This window comes from Phycodurus eques, chromosome 13, assembly GCF_024500275.1.
Source record: "Phycodurus eques isolate BA_2022a chromosome 13, UOR_Pequ_1.1, whole genome shotgun sequence".
Classification (NCBI taxonomy): domain Eukaryota; kingdom Metazoa; phylum Chordata; class Actinopteri; order Syngnathiformes; family Syngnathidae; genus Phycodurus; species Phycodurus eques.
Window position 1 is genome coordinate 17,332,147 of NC_084537.1, and position 15,008 is coordinate 17,347,154.

The 15,008-nt window shown below is 45.8% G+C and overlaps 1 protein-coding gene across 8 annotated transcripts in view; it reads left to right on the forward strand.

The window, feature by feature from the left end:
- Window positions 1-735: 735 nt before the first annotated feature.
- LOC133411144 (microtubule cross-linking factor 1) overlaps window positions 736-15,008 on the forward strand; it is a 40,638-nt gene continuing 26,365 nt past the window's right edge. For all 8 annotated transcript variants that reach the window (XR_009769624.1, XM_061693081.1, XM_061693082.1 and 5 more), the window contains exons 1-3: window positions 736-1,770; window positions 6,490-6,714; window positions 6,911-7,069. Coding sequence is in view for 7 of the 8 variants with exons in the window: in XM_061693081.1 (XP_061549065.1) it covers window positions 1,108-1,770; window positions 6,490-6,714; window positions 6,911-7,069 (1,047 nt within the window). In the remaining variant the exon portion in view is untranslated. The remainder of the gene's footprint in view (window positions 1,771-6,489; window positions 6,715-6,910; window positions 7,070-15,008) is intronic.

Here is a 15,008-nt window from a genome sequence, read left to right on the forward strand (position 1 = left end):
ATATTATAAGTGTTGACCAACTCAACTATATTTATAGAGCACTTAAAAAAAAAAAACACATCTGCGCCTGTATCAAAAGTGTTGTACATAATTATGATCGAACATAAAACATCCATCCATCCATCCATTTCCTGTACCACTTATAAATAAGATACGCTTTTCTAGTTGAAGCATACATGAAGTGCTCCCTTAACATTGGCATTTGGCGTACACGAGATAAGATCCAGTACCAGAAACGTAAGCAAAATTCTTCTTTTACAAATATATAGAGTTGATTTAACAATATGTCGACTATTGTACTGCATCCTACTGAGCGATCCCAATATTGTGGTTAATAATAGATACTTCTCTGATTGGACGGAAGCTGAAAATTGCTGATACAGCTCCGAGACACAATCAAAATGATACTTGATAGCTAATTTGGGGCGGATTTGGCTTTCTGAATTCTGTATTACGGGTTTCCCTTTTTGAATTGAACAACTGAAGTCAATTAACTTTTGCACCTTATTGTAAGCAAAGTTATTGAGACGCACCTGTAATAAGATGCAAGATGTTCATCAAGTGTCCATTGCGTGTTGACTGAGTCACGTGGTTGTGAAATAACGCGTCCGCTTTATTGAATGCTGCAGAGCTGAAATGCAAAGGGGAGCGTGCATCGAGCGAAGAGAGGATGCGCGTGCACGAGGGACCCGCTTGCATCCTAAACCCACGCGGGGCGCGCGCACGTGTTGCAAAGCAGCGCATGCGCCGTGCAGCCAATCACGGGCGTCACACAGCCGCAGCGATTGCGGACCTGACACGTCGAGTCGCAGCACAGAAGTAGTGGCGGAGGGGATGGAGACGGAGAGCCGAGACTAGCGACGCCTCAGCCGCCAGCATGTGTGCAATGTGCCCGTCTCCTCCCCCCTGATCCGCTGTGACTGCAGTCGTCCTCCTCCGCGGGGACCACAATGACGCCCTGCGTGAGTGCACACTAGTGGTCGCGGTACCGCGCAGGATGCCCATCTCGAACCCGACCGGCAAGACGCTCCACAACTGTTGTTCCCGTCCCGCGGTGCCGAGGAGGACCGAGCGTTTCCTCCGTCAGCCTCCTCCTCCTGCTGGTGTATGATGGAGAGCTCCAATGGCTCTGCAGGCAGCGATACCAGAGCGAGCCAGTCGGAGAAGAAGAGACCGAACCGGGCGCCCTCCCCGGCCAGACCTTTCCTGAAGGACGTGCACGCCCGCGCCGCGAAGCCGCCGGCCATGGGACCCAAATCGCCCAAACTCGGCAAGCAGCAGGCTCCGAACCGCGGCTCCAGACGCAATCTCGCCGCCAGGAGCAACGCCAAGGCCGGCCTGGCCAAAAAGCCCGGCAGGCTACCCGGAAGCGAACTGAAAGCAGCCGGCAGCCCGACCCTCGCCAAGGCCAAGAAGGGCAAGCTCGCCTCGGCGTGCACCGGGCCTCTCGGCCATGGCTCCCCGGTCCGGGTACCGACCGGTCTGGTCGGCCAGACCGATAGCAGCTCGGATCTGTCGGACTGCCCGTCCGAGCTGGCGCCGGTGGCCAGCAGCGACGCCGAGTCCGGCACCGGCTCCAGTGATAGGGATCGTCCGCTGCGGGCGGAGCCACCTGCGACTCCGGCGACTCCGGCGACTCCGGCGCCTCATCCCGCCCCCAAGGCTTCGGTGTGCCCGGCCCGGTCCGGTCCGGAGAAGAAAGCCAAAGGAACCGAGGAAGAGCTGCTGAGAGAAATGGAGGATTTGAGGTCTGAGAACGATTATTTGAAGGTAATTACCTGTTATAGCCTAAGATTTACTGTCGAGTTGAATTGTCTGGACTGCAGCAGCCTTTCCCACTACGACACTCACAGGACATTTCATTAGGTACACCTGCTCGAATCTAATCAGGCGGGGTACACCCGGGACTGGTCGCCAGCCAGTCATTCACTCTCACGTGCACCGTAGAGCTTTCAATGATCCTGACGTATGCTGAACTCAGATTCCGACCCACAACCGAAGAAGTGTGAGACGCTTGTGCTGACCGCTACAAGGCGAGCACAGGGCACACACAAAGAGGGCTGCACATGCCTTGCTCAGAGGCACCTTGACACTAGCCAGCTAGCAGACTAGCATCTCTTCTCATCACAACTAGATGCCATTGACCCTTTGGTCTATGAGCTATTGTCGCTTCCCCCCAAAATAGGATCCAATTAAGCCTTTAATGAAGTAATACTACTCAGTTTTGACATGATCAGAGGCACATCACGTGACCCACCACGCCACAGTGTTGTGTAACATTGTTTACACTGTGAGACAGTCCTCTAAATTCTGCAGTTATTTACCACATACCGTACAGTAAAATAATTTTGATTATACAGTAATTAGCTATAGTTTCTACTACATCGTGGGATTTTGGTTGACGTCACACAGAGAGTGACTGGGTTTTGTAGGAGAAGCCGCGTGGCTCCCAGCATGCATTGCGCCACGAACTGTTGTTGCCGTAATAAATACGTTAATCCTTAATTTCTCCCATTTTCCTCGTGCGGCTCAACAGCACCACAAAGAATACAAACATGGATTTAAAAATATATACGGTAACTCCCTGTTTATAGTGTGTGACGTCAACCAAAATTCCATGATGCATCGGAAACGTCCTTAAATTAAACTGTAATCACTTTACAAGATTTTACCGCATGGTATGTGGTAAATAACTGTAGAATTTACAGCACTGTCTTAAGTGTACTGTAATATACTGTATATTCCTAGCATGCATTGGAATATTTATAGCTCCACAGCATTTTGGTGTGAATCACAAGGCGCGTGTATAACAAGAGACACATGCAAGAAAATATGATGATACAAGAAAAAGTGATCATACAAATCTATTATGTAGAAATACTGAACACTAACAATGTGGCACCGTTGCAGAAAAGTGTCGTTTTATATGCTTCTGTTAAATAAATGTGGGTTTGGTAGTAGCGGTATGTTTCCATTGGAGGAAGCTTATTGTAGAGGTCAAGAGACAGGAGCCAATTGCTGCTTTCGCTGAGTGTCACCTGATTCAGGTAAGTTAACTCATTCACTGCCAGCCTTCCCAGTTAACATGGAAATTTGACTTCTAAAGCCGTCAATGGCAGTGAATGTCTTTAATCGAAGTAGTACTGAGCAAATAATAATTCACAGCTTGTGTGTGAGTGTGATGTAGCAAGTAGTGCATGACTCCAGAATCCAATTAAGACTCCTCACGTCCCACTTTTTTAAGTCCCTCCCCACCCCCGTTAATTTACAGTCATTTACTGGCAACGGTGTTGCCAGCGAGTTACTGCGTGCGTCTTGGCCTCAGTGACAACATTGCTAGCGGTTAATCAGCTTTGCTCTCCGCACTAAAGCCACCCCGTCCCTCAGGACGAGCGTGTCCCATGTGTGCTCAGGCTCAAGCGGCCTCCTACAGGGCCAGCTGGTGTACTCCTCAATCCGCTAAACCCCCCCCCCCCCCAAACACACACATGCTCCTCACAATGTGCATGTATGTCATTGATATAACACACCTAGTAACAATTACGAAACCAGTTGTACTCTCACTGGCTGCAATATTAGATACACTGGCGCATTCTCATCATCCCAAGAGCTGCGCCTAATATTTTGACACCTCTCATGTGGCTCAATTAGCACAATTTCCGGAACAGCTCTCATGATAATGCAGTCTAATGTCGCACACCACCGCAAATTACAGGCCCCAAATATAAACATATTGTCAAAAAAGTCGGATTTACAGGTTCAATTTGGGAATTTATGTGAGTAAAATGCTAATAAGGGCGATGGTTTGGATGAGAGGGAATGTTTATTAATATTTATGAAACATTCACTGACATTTATTGTCATTCACAGCCTGAAAAGAACTGAAGGAACGAGATGCAGGTCTCGGTGCCACGAAATCTTCGGGTAAAATACTGTAGTAAAATGTTTTTAAAACTATATATATATATATATATATATATATATATATATATATAATACTGAAATCATAATAAGCCAGTGAACTGATCCAAGTACAATTCAACCTTAAATCAAAGCCAAAATTCTCTCTTTTTTTTATTTTTTTTAATTTATTTTGTATTAGTTCGCCATGGCATGAATGTGCTTGTATGCCATGCAGTCTGTATACATTTTCAATGAAATTTTCAGTTAATTATCATTTTTGACAAATTGAAGAAAAAAAAAAAAAAAAACAAGCATCATGTACCAAATGAAGAGTTCTGTAATAGAAACATTGATTTTGCCACTGGAATTGGTTTGAAAATCACGTCTCTAGTACTCATTTTTCATGTAAGCCTAGAGTTGTGAATTATGCATTTTTCATCCATTTAAAGGCTTTTATTTACCTACTTTAAATAGTGCACCGTAAACCCTTCGCTCTTTAAAACGTTCGCCTTTGTATTTCCTGTCGAGGCTCAATGAATCAATATGGCTCGTTTCTCGTAAAAGCCTCTGTCGCCAGAGGAAACGGCAAAACCATTGTGGATTTGTCCATGGACAGCAGACATAAGTGCAAATGTGTGTGTGTGTGTGTTTTTTTTTAAACAAACTCCTCATTTTATGACGTCGAGTTAGAGAGAGATGAAGTCACGTCAGTGATGAAGATGAAGAGTGTCCGAGTCCCATTTCAAATGTGGGCAAAGGTCGATCTGTGTCAATCTGTGAAACCGGTGTCGGGGGAATTTTTTTTTCTAACTTGCAGGAGTCGGCGCAACTGAGTGAATTTTGGGGGTTCTTCTTTGGGAGCCCCTTTGACACCTTTTAGCAGGATACCCAAGCTTGCAAAATTTGCCAACTTTTCAGGCATTCTGAGGCCCCCCTCCCCCAAAAAAAGGTGATTCCTATGTCAGAAGAAGAATAAACAGCAAATCCAAGAGATTAAAAAAAAAAGAGAGAGAGAGATGATGGCTTTGATCAAGTACACAGAAATGAATATAAATGTACAACAGAATAGAGCGTACCTTTGGGGATTACATGCTAATACGTGCTTGTGATCAGAGAAGTCCGGCAGTGCTGCTGCTGATGATGATGATGATGATGATGTAACTAAGCATCTTATCTCTGTGGGACGCTCCAATATTTCATGTCTCCTTTCAGCATCAAAGTCGGTTTCCGTGCGCGATTTAGTTTGACAGCTTGAGAATTGCTTAGCAGTAGAGTGGGAGGTTCACTTGCAATCTTTTAAGAAGCCGCCGGATGCTCGAGGCGGGAGAAAGCCAATTGAGGAAAATGAATGGGAAAAGCGCAGTTTCTTTGTTAGCTAATGAGCGAAGGGGCTTCTTCGTTGCGTCGAACTGCATCAGGCTCGAAGAAGGACGGCGCGGGAGGCAACGTCAGGACTTATTCGGGCCCCAGCAACCGGCGGTCCGAACTACAAAATATCCTTGTGAAATTTGTTGGGGTGCCCAACATGACCACCCCTGAAAACCCAACTCAGTTGTGCAGTGCGGGAAGTACAAAAAAACTTAAATAAATGAATAAATAATCATCCTCAACACCACTTTGACCAATCGACGCAAAATTTGGGTGTACAGTACATACAGTAACAGGATGAACCAAACAGGAGATTCATATTGTTATTATTATTGTTGCTATACAGGTGGGACAAAGTATCGATATTGTGACGTATCTTATCGTTGTCGGTCGCAGTTAATATCAATATTGTACACCAGTACCAAGTATTGATATTCTCTCATGTAATCTATGTGCATCAATGATCCCACCCCAGTTAGCAGCCCCCACCCCACGCGCCCTGCCCCCCCAAAAAATAAAAAATCTTCCGAATGCTCCGATGATATTTAAAGTCAATTTATTTAATTGTTTGGCGTGTTTGAGAGTTCATGTAAAGTGGGTCGAAGGTGCCCAAAACACACACAATTGAACCGCATTTCAACAATGCAAAGAAATCATCTGATTGCATATATATTTTTTCAAAACATAAACAGTGCCGGCATGGTGGACGACGGTTTAGCACATCCGTCTCACAGTTCTGAGGACCGGGGTTCAAATCCCGGCCCCGCCCGTGTGGAGTTTGTATGTTCTCCCCGTGCCTGGGTAGATTTTCTCCGGGCACTCCGGTTTAGACTCTAAATTTCCCGTCGGTGTGAGTGTGAGTTTGAACGGTTGTTTGTTTACATGTGCCCTGCGATTGGCTGGCGACCGGTTCAGGGTGTACCCCGCCTCCCGCCCGAAGATAGCTGGGATAAGCTCCAGCAGCCCCCGACCCGAGTGAGGAGAAGCGGTAATGAAAATGGATGGATGGAAGATAAACAGTACATCCTCTTCAATTTCCATCATTCAATCACTGCTCCGTATTAAATATGAAATCAGCATGGAAACATTTGTTATACTGTATGTGACATCTTGATATGCAATACATAAAGTATATAGCACAAAGAGTATACCGTCCTCCTTTCATTTTGCAAGTGAATCGCTGCTCTGTATTCAATAGAAAACCCTTTGCGCTTGCAGGACGAGGCGGAAGAGTTGCGGGCGGAGATGGAGGAGCTGCGCGACACCTACATGGACGAGGAGGTGTACCAGCTGCAGGAGCTGCGGCGCGAGCTGGAGCGCTCCAACAAGAACTGCCGCATCCTGCAGTACCGCCTGAGGAAGGCCGAGCAGAAGGGCCTTCGTGCAGCCCAGACGGGACACGTGGACGGGGAGCTGCTGCGCGCCCTCGAGCAGGACCTCAAGGTGTCTGTCGTGTCTCTCCGTCCGTGCGCGTGTAAACGAATTAAAGGTGTCCCGAATTGAATTCGGATTTCGTTTTAGAAATGACCACTTGTAACAGTCGTGTTGTACTCTGTGAAAGAAAAATGAGTTAGGATCAAGTAACGGCTTCCTGAGAAGTGCGTACATATCGCCGACCGCGGTCGTCATGTGACCTCAGGTGGCCAAAGACGTGTCGGTGCGCCTGCACAACGAGCTGGAGAGCGTGGAGGACAAGCGCAGCCGAGCTGAGGACGAGAACGAGCAGCTGCGCCAGAGGATCATCGAGGTGGAGATCTCCAAGCAGGCGCTGCACAACGAGCTGGAGCGGGCCAAAGAGGTCAGCGAAAACAAAACGGGTTCCTGTGGGTATAGGTTACTTGAACGTGGCAAAGCATTTTGTTTTAGGTCACGTCACCACATGTTTCGAGGCAGAATTCAATCATTTGTGCCCTAAAATCCCAATTGAAAAAAACAAATTTGATGTTCATTACGTACAGTAGCAGAGAAAGTCGGACAGACGCTAAGAAAAAGAATGTGCCTCACAAATCCCGCCTAGCGACAAGCAAGAGGCAAATGTGACATGACTCAAAAAGGGCACAGGGCTTCACTGCCGTCAATAATCGTCAGCTACAACGTTAGGTACACGATCCAATACAAAAGCTGCATAAAAAAAAATAATGGGTGTTTGAGGTATTCACTTTAAAGGAGACATACAGCATTACGTAATTTTGTCACTGGCTTCCGTTACCATGATGACGGGGGCGGAGCTAGGGCGTCGTGACGAAGCTCGCGGTTACTCAGCGTTGCCGACTTAGCAACTTTGCGTATACGTTTAGGAGTTTCTCACCCCTCGAGCGACTATTTTTCAACAAATCGACTAGCGACAAATCTAGGAATTTCTGGAGACGCGATTTCCCTCCAGAGCAGGGGACGTTCACCCCTCTGCACCCAGACTGGAAGTGACTGGTGATCGCGCAAAGCCACCACTGGCTAATTAACCCAATACACCCCCGACAAAGCGAGTGGCCGTAAAGATTCGATTTTTTTTCGCAGGTAGCACTTCATCACCAAGCTGCCAAATTATACTTTGTAGATTAGCATCATGCAAAAGTGGGCAAACTTTTGTGCTCACGTGTCACCGTTTGGTAGCCTAATGGCATCGTTGCCCAAGTCATGTATAAACATTTTCGGGAAACAAGAATAAAAAAAAAGAAAGTTTTTAGAGAGCACATTGGTACTATGGATATTATAAAAGTAAATTAAAAATAACTTGGGCAATTATAAAGGGAATGATTTTATTTTTTAAACAGTAGGCCAGGGCATTCATGGATGAAGTGAAAAAATAAATAAATAAATAAAAGATTAAAAAAGTTTATTTTGATAAAAATATTATTCATTCTCATTTTGAATGATATTGTTTACAATTAATGTACTATAATTAATTAACCAATTATGTCATATAATATAAAATAATGTTCTATTTTACATTTTTGATTTTATTATTCACAATAAATTAATTAACCAATTATTTAATGAGCTAACGGAATCAAGAACATGCATACATACGTACATAAATACATGTTCATTAACCAATTTTATGATAAAATGGCCAAATTAATGCAACGGATATTACAGTATTCTTGATAATGTGACTGCTCGCTGGGCCATTGCCTGCCCCTGGTGTAGCAGATCCTTGCATGTGGCGCATGCAGCAGACACATTAGCCATACACGAATAATCAACTTCGCTGAAGATTCGAGTATGTGTCGCTTATCAGAAGCTGGGAGAAGAGCATGAGGGAATCTCATTGACCCAGTTAGCATGTGCTGCTGCTGCCGTGTGTGTGTGTGTGTGTGTGTGTCTGCCAATGAGTGAGGAGACTCACTGCCGCAGTGGCACACATACACTGCACGCATCCTCCCTTTGAAAATAAATACATGCCGATCATCTATAATTCAGTGCAGCGCCACATCGTCACAGCGTTAACTTTCTTTGAACTGGCCACAGCTGGTTTATGTTAAATAATATTGTAGGCCAGACTCCTGAAGGTAGACACAAATTGGGATTAACGTCCGGGAGTTATGTTTTCGTCCCGCCGGCTGACGCGGGATGACGCAGAGTTCTGTTGACGCGAAGACACGCGGGACGGCATGAAACTGTCTCCTCGCTTTAAATGTCGAGATCTACAACTCGGGTCGACGATGTCATGTTTTGTCTCGTAAAATAACGCTGGGCGATGACATCCTGTGACTTGAAGGCTTGTTTATGCATGACAACATGTTATAGCAAACGCTAGATACAATGGAAACATGTCTCCGAGTGGCTGAGAACAGTAGTGATGAAATCAAAGCAATCTGATTGGTGTGGCGGAAAAATGTGTGGGGTTCTGAACTGGAAGGACATTTTTGAAGCACAGTTTGTGGCAGGCACAGGAGATACTTGCTACACGCTAACGTCAGCGCTAGACGGTGCACCGCGATGCTCCACAGTCTCCACTTTGCTGTGGCGCTCGGTTTTCCGGCTACGCTCAGTTTACAAAACTCAATGCTAAACAAGCATGGAAACAGGAGTTCACAACAGTCAGAGACACAAAATAGCCGTTACAAATGACAAATTCCACCGTCATTGATCAAAATTTCATCACATGTGCATTCTTAGTATTTAGTGAAATAAATCAAGTTAGCAATGGATGCTAATATTAGCACCTCTTAAAGTCCCTGTAAAGCAGGGGTGTCAAACTCATCTTAGTTCGCGGGCCACATTCACCCCAATTTGATCTTAAGTTGGCCGGAACAGTAAATCTGCGACTTTGTGAGCGGTAAATAACAGCAAGTCTTTATTTATTTATTTATTTATTTTTTTAAAACCATTTTTGGGCCACATAATTACAACTACATTTGGGAAAATATTCACATTTATCGATTATCATCTCGGCGGCACGGTGGACGACTGGTTAGCACGTCTGCCTCACAGTTCTGAGGACCCGCTTTTCTCCGGGTACTCCGGTTTCCTCCCACATTTCCAAAAACATGCGTGGTAGGTTAATTGAAGACTCTAAATTGTCTGTCGGTGTGAATGTGAGTGCGAATGGCTGAAAAAAAAACAAATGGATGGATGATTATTATCAAGTTGCAAATCTTGTTTCAAATCATATGAGCAATCAGTGTTTTCATTTGCAGTTGCAACTTCCGGATCACAGTGGCTCTATAAACTCTATGTACCTTTTATAAAACAACTTATTTAGAAATCATGTTAAATGTGCATGCATTTGCATTTCTTGAAAGGCTCAAGTGACTCGTCACACCTTACAAAGTTGCAAAAACATTTCTGCAGGGTTGTTAACAACACCCTTCTCTGCGCTGTGTCAAATTTCGAGGACATTTTCACTTTTGCAGGGAATTGAACACGTATGGCTCTGACTGATGCGTTCAATGCGCTTCCCCCCCACAGAATCCACTCTCCCCCGTTTTTCCGTATCGCTAATCTCCGCCGCCCCGTGGCGTCTGTCGGGTGGCGATAACAGCACGCAGTCGACGCTCTCCGGCCGCACGGCCCCTGCCCCCCTCGTTAGCGACTAATTGCGAGCCGTGGGACACGCATGAGAGGCGTGCGGAGGTTGCGCGAGGGCGGTCTCATTATCAGCCAGCTGGATGCACCCCGCCCCCCTTCAAATTCAAGCCCCCTGCACAAGTAACCCTCTGTTGTCTGGTGTTCATTCCTATTCTTTTTGTTTGGACATTTTGGACACATGCAAACACTGCAAACAGACTTTTGCGGGGGTGGAGCTTAATTTAACGAGCCCCCCCTTAGCTCCGTTTGCCCTTGTTGTTATGTTTAGTTTTTTCCCCGAAGGTGACTTTTTCTGCTTTCCGTTTGGCTAAAACCGATCTTTCGCTTCTTGTTTTGCGTTGGAACGAATGGCAATGTGTGTTGGGGTTAAGGATTAATCAATGAGTCAACTTTACTAGTCCGCATCGACGTTAAATGTTTGAAATCGACTAATCGTGAATCACATGTTTTTGGCATCTCATGTTCCAGTCAGCCAATTCACAAAAAGGGCTTTCGAGTCGGACGACCACGCTACGTAGAGCAGAAAAATGTCCGGCCAACAAGGCGACAAAGTCCATATACGAAAATAAGATGGTTGTGGAAGAGCATAGCGGTTAGCCTCGCTAGCTTCGGCTATTCCAATTGCCTCTCGTCTCGAAAGATACGCTACCTCGTGACTGGCGGCGAGGAACGAGGGCAGCGGCGCGAAGCGGAACTCCATCTTTGTCGGCAAAATGTTGTGTAATAACGCATGTGTGTTCATGACAACTTTATTGATCATAGAATGCGTGTAATGCAACACACACCAACATCGCAACGTTTATCGCTTTACGACACCGAAAGCAACACTTGTATGTCGCTTTACGACACTAACGTCAGTGCATGCGGCCGTACAGATGCTCCGAGCCCGTGGAAAGATTAGACTAAAAATGAGAACCGTAGCACGTCTAAGGGCTGTAAAAAAATCAAAACTTCAAATCAACTTTCATCACATTATAGTCGATTACAAAAAAATCTTAACCCGTTCAACCCCTACTAGATAATAGTAGATAGTAGATCACAATGATGCAATGTCACTGGACGCTTTAAAGAAAGGGTTTTGTAGCCGCAAGGTGAAATATCAGCGAAGGCCGCCCGCCATTTGATGACTGCTCACGACGAGGGCCCAGAGTCTCGTTTGAGACGTGATAACCCGTGACACGATTCCACAGGTCACGGCTCTGGTTCTGGTTCCTTCATGGTACTTAGACCAGCTTCTGTCCTCCCCTTTTAGCGTTATTAGTATTACATTTTCAACCTGTCACAAAATAAACATGATGGCAGTTGTCTGATTGGGTTTTCTTTTAGCTTGAGCAGTCCCACTTCTGGAAGAATCTTCGACAAACTTTCATATCAAGCTAGAACTCCACTGCTTCTGAATGGAGGCATGTAATTGCCAGTATATGGAAAGGATATGCATCATTCAGACATTGACATTATGAAATAAGAGGACTCATTTGTCTCTCTGGTGTGCTCTTATCCTGATCAACTTAAGTCTGCTACTTAACTTTCTTTTAATCCTCCCTTTGCCTCTCAACTTTTAAGACACTTATCACTTCCAAACTTTGAAGATTCGAACTTGACTGAGCCTCAGAAAAGTACTTTATTGACTTGATGATACGTGAGACGCGATGGAAAGCTTCACCGTCGTGGGTTCTGCCGAGCCGGCGAAATGTTCTGGCGCCTTGGTGGTGGTGGTTGTGTTTTTTGTGCACAGCTTGCCACCTTGTTGCGTGTGGGGGGGGTCTTCATCAGTGTGTGTGTGTGTGTGTGTGTGTGTCTATACACCTCCACTGACACGTCCCATTAAAGCGCCATTGTGCCAGCCTCTGTTGCGTGTCGGCTCCCTGGTTGGGGTCAGCGGCGGCTTAGCTAGGAGAGGCGGCGGCGTGCGAGTGTACCCTCAGCGGCTCACACACACACACACCCACACGCACACAACAACTCACTTATTCATCACACTAACAGCGTGTGTTCTCACAGTTTTATGGCTAGACTGGCAGGTGGACGTTTAGCATCTGTAATGACTTCAGTCACAAGTGGCCTCCTCCAAGCGTACTGTCGGGAAAAAAGGACCTCTCGCATAATTTTTCTTTGTCTGATATGACGTCCAATCATTTTCACATCTTTGCGTTATCTGCGACACGACTGTGTTGTTTACGAGACGCTCCCCTCCTCCTCTGGGGAGGGCGAAGGGGGGGGTCTGACCTTGACGTGACCTCGGGGAATGCCGCATCCCGCCTGTCTCGCTTGACAAATGTTCTCTCTTCTGATGTCGTACGCGCGTGTGTGCGTGTGTGTGTGTGTGTGTGTGTGTGTACTGGAGTCTTTTACTGCAAGTGCTGCAAGCTGAAAATAGATCAGTGTGATCTGTGTGAAATATGCAGGGGCTTCACATTGTCGTCTTGCCGCATTGTGGAAAGGCTGCCATGTGCGCCCACACGACGAAACCTACAATTTTTCTTTATAGGGGTTATAATCAACTTCCGCATTCCGCAAAACAGGACAAAGCACTCCCTCGCAGTTCGGGTCACTGGTCATTTGGTAGCAATCGAGCAAAATCTCTACAACACGGACTCCTGGAAATGGACGAAATGTGCCCAAAATTACGTCGGCCTACCTCCTGTGTCTTTTTAGTCACAGCGTTTTAAGACTTTTTTGTGATTCTACTTATGATAGACATTGCTATTAGCGTTCATTTTCCTTTTATATAGTGGCAATTTATTTAGCCATGGCTAATAAAGATGCAAAATCCCCACCGCATGCTTGAACCCTTATTATCTGCGTGGTGTTTACATTCACTGGGGTGCATTAAGGAATCTACTGAAATGGATTCGCATCTGCATCTGACACTTCTAATCGGCCTGGCAACAATTTATATCGACATTTATTCCGCTGTTGAGTGTGAGTCTTAGAGATGAGCTTTATCTGAATCCAGCTGCCCACAAAAGCTCCTTTTATGCCTTCCCACCCCCCCCCCCCCCGCCCCCCTTTTTCGGGGAGTGCTCCCCGTCCCCCTCCCCCCGTTAAATCCTATTAGCGGAGCGCGACGACAACACTCCTGCCGCCGCAGTGTCCTCCTTCTCCGTCGTCTTCCACCCGCATGTGGAGGCAACACCTGACAAGCTAGCCATGGGTGATGCTAACCATGCTACTTGTTGGCTTGTATGCTACGTGCTCTTTGAAGGTTCTTAGTAAGTAGATTAGTTGTTGTCAGAAGTAGCGCCCGTTCCTTGCCACTTCCCAACCTGTGGTCAAACTTTCGGCTGTTCTATGCCTTTTTAAAGGAACCTTACTATTTTTTAATTACAGTGGTAGCTTGGAGGGAAAGCGCCGTAGAAAATGGATGGATGGATGGATGCACCTGTCTCTATAGGAAAGTTGTAGTTCACGTACCTTCTGACCTTTCTTGGAGGCATGCATCTCAGCCTATCTTTGAGGGGGCTATTGAACTTTCCGCGCGGAGAACACTATTAATTTTAACGACTTCTGTCACAATATGGCAGCTGTAGCTAATGTCAAGGGTCAAATTGGTGGATGTCCCTTGTCACCGTTCTGCAAATCACAAGTTTCAGACCATTGTCGTCAACCTTCAGGGTTATGGCACGTTCAGAGCAAGAACACTATTGATTTGAGACTTTTGTAGTATATTACAACAAACGATGATCTCGTTATCGACGGCGGTCAGGGGTCTCGAGAAGCTTCGTCTAATCCGGCGTCTCCCCAGACAGACAGATTAGCCGTGTCACCATGGCGAGGAATTAGAACAGCAGTTGTGTTGGAGGCGCTCAGCGGGGCGCCAAAGTGAGCGGACACAAGCCGGCTTGGTCGTGTGACCCACGCTGTCTTTACCAGAATGTTGGTTTTATAGGTGAATGAATAGATGATAGAAGGATGGATGGAGAGAAGGGGTAGGGGATACTGAAGATGAATGGTTGGTTGATGAATAAATGAATGGATGATGATGATAGATGGAAGGATGGATGAATGAATGGATCAGTCATAGATGGAGGATGATAAATGAATTATGGCTCATAGATTAATGGATGGATGGATGGATGGATGGATGGATGGATGAGTGATAGATATTTGGATGATATATTACTAGATGGATGGGTGGCTGATGGATGGTAGATGGATGGATGGATGGATGGATGGATGGATGGAAGGGTGGATGGTGGAGGGATGATAGATTAATGTGAGATGGATAAAAGGATGATGGATGGATGGATGGATGAATAAATATACAGTATATGATTGACATTCAACTAGAGGGAGTAGCAGTCCTTTTGAGCTCGATAAAATTAAAATTGAAGGATCATGGGAAAATAAAGCCCCAGGCCTCACCCAGTTTACGTTCATGTTTTGGCGGTGTTGCTAAGTGGGCGTTTTTTTTCCTGTCTCTGAGCCAGCGACTGAGTCAAGGTCTTCTTTTGGACTTCCCTTGGATGACTCACTGGGACCAAACCCTCCTTTCAACGCCTTTCAACAATTCCAAGACATGACTGAAGAAGAAGAAGAAGAATCAACTTTATCGTCAATCACACTTATCACAGGCATATTCAGGACATTTCTGGTGTCAGATTTAGAATCTAGACTCTCAGAGGAACTGAATATAATAGTAATAAGAGAGTAATCTCCCCAATACCCATCCGGATGTTCCTCACTGGGCCTGAAAGACGAATCTA